Below are 5,593 nucleotides of genomic sequence, written 5' to 3' on the forward strand. Positions count from 1 at the left end.
GGCCAGCCTGGTCTACATAGTGAATTCCAGGACAGCTGGGGCTACAGGGAGACCCTGTCTCAAAAAAGACAAAAAAATAAATAAATGGGTCTGGAGAGATGGCTAAGCTTAGAACACTGGCTGCTCTTCCAGAGGACACTGGTTTGCTTTCCAGCACCCATATGACCACTAATACCTGTGCTTACCTCCAGTTCCAGGGGCTCCAATGTTCTCTTCTGGCCTTTCAGGGACTGTGTACATGTGGTGCATTTACATACATGCAAGCAAGACACTTGTACACATAAAATAAAAATAAATTAAATAGATAAATATGGGGTTGGAAAGATGGCTTAATGGTTAAGGAGTTTAGATCCCCAGTACCTACATAAAAGCCAAGTGTAGTCCTTTGTACACTTGTAAACCCAGCACTGAGGAAGGTGGAAACATGAGGATCTTTGGGGCCTAGCTGAAACACTCGAGGTCCAGGTTCAATAGAGATTCTGCCTCAAAGGAACAAGGCAGCAAGTGACACAGGAAGACACCTACCACCCTCCTCTGGCCTCTGCATAGGTGCACACACCTGCACACATGAGTGTGTATGCACCACACACACCTCACATTCATACATATATACATATATGTATACTATACATATATACAATATATATATATATGTATATATATTTTTTGGTCTTTTTGAGACAGGGTCTCCATGTAGCCCCAGCTGGCCTGGAACTCACTCTGTAGACCAGGCTGGCCTTGAAACTCATAGAGATCTGCCTGCTTCTGCCTCCCAAGTACTGGGATTAAAGGCATGTGCCACCACAACCGGTGACATTTATCTTTTAAAAAAAAATATTTTGTGCTGGGTGTGGTGGTGCACACCTTTAATCCCAGCACTTGGGAGGCAGAGGCAGGGGGATCTCTGTGAGTTCGAGGCCAGCCTGGTCTACATAGTTAGTTCCAGGCCAGGTTGGGGCTACAGGGAGACCAGGTCTCCCTAAAAAGACAAACAAAAAGATAAATGTTACTAAAAGGTTTAGCTGAGATTCTTATTGTATAACTGTGGAAGCTCAGAGGCAAAAATCAAAGTAAATCTGAGTTATGAATAACAGGGTTGAAATGAATTTAAGATCAGTGCTCTATTCCTCCATTCTTGCATGGGGCTGACAAACCATGTCCTAGTTCAACATCTTAGCTGTGGAAGAATGATGGGGGAAATGAAAAACAGACCTAAACATGTACCTTGAAAAAACACTGTACTGATAGTGTGTGCTTAAGCTTTTAATTATATCTGTTAGCAACTTAAAAAAATCAGTGTGATTGGGGCTGGGGAGATGGCTCAGCAGTTAAGAACACTGGCTGTTCTTGCAGAAGACCCAGGTTCAAATCTTAGCACCCACATGGCAGCTAACAACAGTCCATAATTCCAGTTCCAGGGTATCCAATAGCCTCTTCTGTCCTCCACAGGCATTGCACGATATGGGTGCACTTACCTACATGCAGGCAATACACGCATACACATAAAATAAAATATTTTAAAAAATCAGTTTGATGAACAGACAAGGGTTATTGAGGCTGGTGGAGACAGAAACATTTTAGAACTTCTGCACTTAGACTAGCAGGTAAGTTAACAGCTGGAAATTGGGTAACTACAGGAACAATGTGTAAGGCAGGTGTTAAACTCCATTCAAGTTAGGCAGAAGACACTTGACTGCAGTATTTAAAAAGTCTTGTGGAGATGTGGAAATTCTAACATTCATGGGTATGGGTTATATATCATAATTCCTATGTCACCTTTTGATGATATAAAGAGATCAGAAGTATCAGCCTAAGAGTAGCAAAGCAAAGGATATTCTCTCAAATAACCAATTAGAATTGGAGAAGTCACCCAGTGAAAGGTGTCCCACAGGAATGGAGGACAACACATAACATCCATTGCTGGTAGCCATCCCTATGTGGCGTCCTATGGTCAGCTGATATGACAACTCCACCAATGAGATGGGCCATGGCTTACTGTTGTGAGGCCTCAGGGCAGATCCAAATCCTGTCTTATGGTATACCAGATACTGTCCAAATGAGAAGGTCTACATATTTAATCCTTTAGGGTATTCTGGACCTATAATCACTTCCTATATCCCTAGGATGGCCTGGACTTAGACTTCTTTTATAACAAAAGCAACACTTTTTTTTTTTTTTTTTGGTCTTTTTGAGACAGGGTCTCCCTGTAGCCCCAGCTGGCTTAAAACTCACTATGTAGACCAGGCTGTCCTTGAACTCACAGAGATCCGACTGCCTCTGCCTCCCGAGTGCTGGGATTAAAGGCATGTGCCACCACACCCAGCTGCAAAGCTTTTTACAAAAAATATTTCCTGACTAAAGGGTCATCACTTTGGCTATATAGTGTATAAAATGAAATGGGTTCCTAGGAATGGGAAGGTCTCAGTTTCTTTCCTTCTGCAGACGACTCTTCCTGAAAAACTCACAGGAAGACTGGCTGCTGCTGGCTCTCTCCAGTTGTATACAACACCAAGGGATAGACGGTAGAATTATTCTACTCCAGGTATTCTGCAGACCTACCAGAAGCTTGGTGAGGATGTCCTCCCCAGAGCCATCTTCCTGCAGAGGGCAGATGGTATGAATGAAGGGCAGGAAGGAGTCTGTGTAATCAAATAGGTACAGGTAGAGCAGGCCAAGTCTTGGGGAGCTCTTGAGGGCATACAGCAGGAACAAGGACCTGCCTGGGTTCACAGCCTGCAAAGGACAAAGACAGACACAGGGCAATGTTACACATACAGTGGCCAGCTCTCTACTTGTGCTCCTTCAGTGCTCCATGCTCTTTGCTATCAGTCTTTTGTGTATATGTAGAATGGAGTCATCCATTATTATTATTATTATTATTTTTTGGTCTTTTTGAGACAGGTTCTCCCTACAGAGCCAGGTGACCTGGAACTCGCTATGCAGACCAGGCTAGTCTTGAACTCAGAGATCCACCTGCCTCTGCCTCCTGAGTGCTAGGATTAAAGGCGTATGCCACCACGCCCAGTTTGTTGGGCTAAGTTATAATTATTTCTATTTTTTTTTTTTTTTTGGTCTTTTTGAAACAGGTCTCCCTGTAGCCCCAACTGGCCTGGAACTCTATGTAGACCAGGCTGGCCTTGAACTCACAGAAATCCCCCTGCCTCCACCTGGGATTAAATAAAACAATCCAATCTTGATGGTCAGGGTGGCACATGTCTGTAATCTCAACACCTGGGAGTCTGAGGCCAGTCTGAATGACACTGCAAATTCAAGACTGAATTTCAAAATAAGACAGCATCTCAAAAACTAAGAGGTGGCTCAGTGTAGTGGCGCACGCTTTTAATCCCAGCACTCTGGAGGCAGAGGCAGGCAGATCTCTGTGAGACTGAGGCCAGAATGGTCTACGTAATGAATTCCAGGCTAGCTGGGGGTACAGGGAGACCCTGTCTGAAAAAACAACAAAACAAAACAAAACAACCCCAGAACTCAAGAGGTGGGTCTGTGGCTCAACTGGTGGAGTATTTGCCCTAGGTTCAATCTTTAGCACTGCATAAACTGGGTATGTCTATTATCCCAGCACTCAGGAGGTAAAGGCAGGAGGACTAAAAGTCAACCCTAGCTAGATAGCAAGTTTGAAGTTAGCCTGGGATTCATGAGATTCTGTCTCAAAACTTAAAAAAAAATTGTGAAATGGTGATTCTAGTTCTGAAGCAGGAAAAGTGTGAGATAACTTAAAACCAAGTGTGCTGGCTCACATAGCATGACCTTGACTCATAATTTTAAAAAGTAGTTACTTGAATACCTTCTCACATGAGCAAGGAAACCATGTAGGCTTCATGAGGTCATATCAAAGACTGCCAGGAATGGTGACTCACATCTGCAATGCTACCTATAGTAAAAGTATTCTAGAAGGTGAGATAGGAAGATTGCTGAGAGGTTCAAGGCTAGCCTGGGCTACAGTGTGAGAAACTCTCAAAAAACAAACTAAAGATCTTCTAGCAAGTATATTTTTGATGGGGGTGCTGGAGATGGACCACTGAATTACATCACCAACACCAGAAGACTTTTTTCCCCATAATTTCCCCATGAAAATGTTAATACCACAAATATACTCTATATCTGTTTATACAGTGGGCCTTTTGGAAAGCCACAGATCATTAGAATCACAAAGACATTCAGTGCCCAGAACAAAGCCTGATGGCGGCAGATCATATCACGTAGAAAGGGAGACGCCATAACTACACCCAAAGTTCGGGTACCAGTGAGTGCTGGATCCAATTCTATACAGACAAGAGAGAGAAGTGAGCAGGAAGCAAGGGGTAATGACAACAACAGAGACAGCATCCTCTAAGGCAAGCAGGGGGAGTGGCACCAGGACAGGAGAGGTGGAAGAATGCTTCAGCTAACTGTCAAACACCCACCTCAGGGAGGGCTGGGCAGCATGGAAGAGCAAATGGAGCTGCCTAAGAAGGATGGCCTCTTGATTAACATCAGGATCACAATCAACTTCTTATCTGTTCTAAGTAATATTACTTGCATGCATGTGGTTTATGTTTGTGTACATGGACATGCTCACCCCCATGTACTTGCATGGAAGCCAGAGGTTGACATTAAGTATCTAGATATTGCTTTCTACCTTATAATTAAAAATTCCCCCCTCACTTATTGTGTGTGTGTGTGCGTGCGTGTGTGTGTGTGCATGGGCATACTTATCCCCGGGTACTTGCGAGGAAGCCAGAGGTTGATATCAAGTATCTTTCTCTATTGCTTTCTACCTTATAATTTAAAATTTCCCATTTATTTATTTATTTAATTTAGTGTGTGTGTGTGTGTGTATGCACGAGTACGTACATGCACGTGTACCCAGGTCAGAGAACAACTTTTGGGGTCAGTTCTCTCCTTCCACCATGTGGGTCCCAGGTATCAACTCAGGTTGTCAGGCTTGGTGGCAAGCACCTTTACATGTTGAGCCATCTCACCAGCACTTCAGCTTATTTTTGGAGGCAAGGACTCTCAATGAACCAATTTGCTAGGCTGGCTATTCAATGAGCCCCTGAGATTTGCCTGTCTTCCCCACTCCTACACTAGGGTTACAGGTATATACTACTACTCCTGGATTTCATATGGGTGCTGGGGATCCAAATTTAGGTCTTCATGCTTATACAAGCATTTTTTCCACTAAGCCAGATCCCTAGCCCCATGAATGTGTCTTTCTCTTGTTCTCTGTTTTTTGTAGAGCTAGGAATCAAACTTAATGGCCTTAGCTAAGAAAGCACTGTATCAGTGAGCTATTTACTAAGGTCTGCTTTTTTTTTTTTTTTTTTTTTTTTTTTTTTTTAATGAAGCCAAAACCTTTATTTAGTTTTCAAGGATGATGTGAGTTTTTTTTTTTTTTGGTCTTTTTGAGACAGGGGCTCTCTGTAGCCCCAGCTGTCCTGGAACTCACTATGTAGACCAGGCTGGCCTTGAACTCATAGAGATCCGCCTGCCTCTGCCTCCCAAGTGCTGGGACTACAGGCCTTTGCCACTACGCCTGGCTATCTGCTTTTTTTTTGGTCTTTTTGAGACAGGGTCTCTCTGTAGCCCCAGCTGT

At 43.5% G+C, this 5,593-nt stretch overlaps 1 protein-coding gene across 2 annotated transcripts in view; it reads right to left on the reverse strand.

The window, feature by feature from the left end:
* The window catches only part of Bfar (bifunctional apoptosis regulator), a 38,342-nt gene that overhangs the window by 4,290 nt on the left and 28,459 nt on the right, over positions 1 to 5,593 (reverse strand). For both annotated transcript variants that reach the window (XM_017797349.2, XM_017797348.2), the window contains one exon: positions 2,560 to 2,735. In XM_017797349.2, the coding sequence (XP_017652838.1) occupies positions 2,560 to 2,735 (176 nt within the window). The remainder of the gene's footprint in view (positions 1 to 2,559; positions 2,736 to 5,593) is intronic.

Source organism: Nannospalax galili, unplaced genomic scaffold, assembly GCF_000622305.1.
Source record: "Nannospalax galili isolate Female #2095 unplaced genomic scaffold, S.galili_v1.0 scaffold32, whole genome shotgun sequence".
Taxonomy (NCBI): domain Eukaryota; kingdom Metazoa; phylum Chordata; class Mammalia; order Rodentia; family Spalacidae; genus Nannospalax; species Nannospalax galili.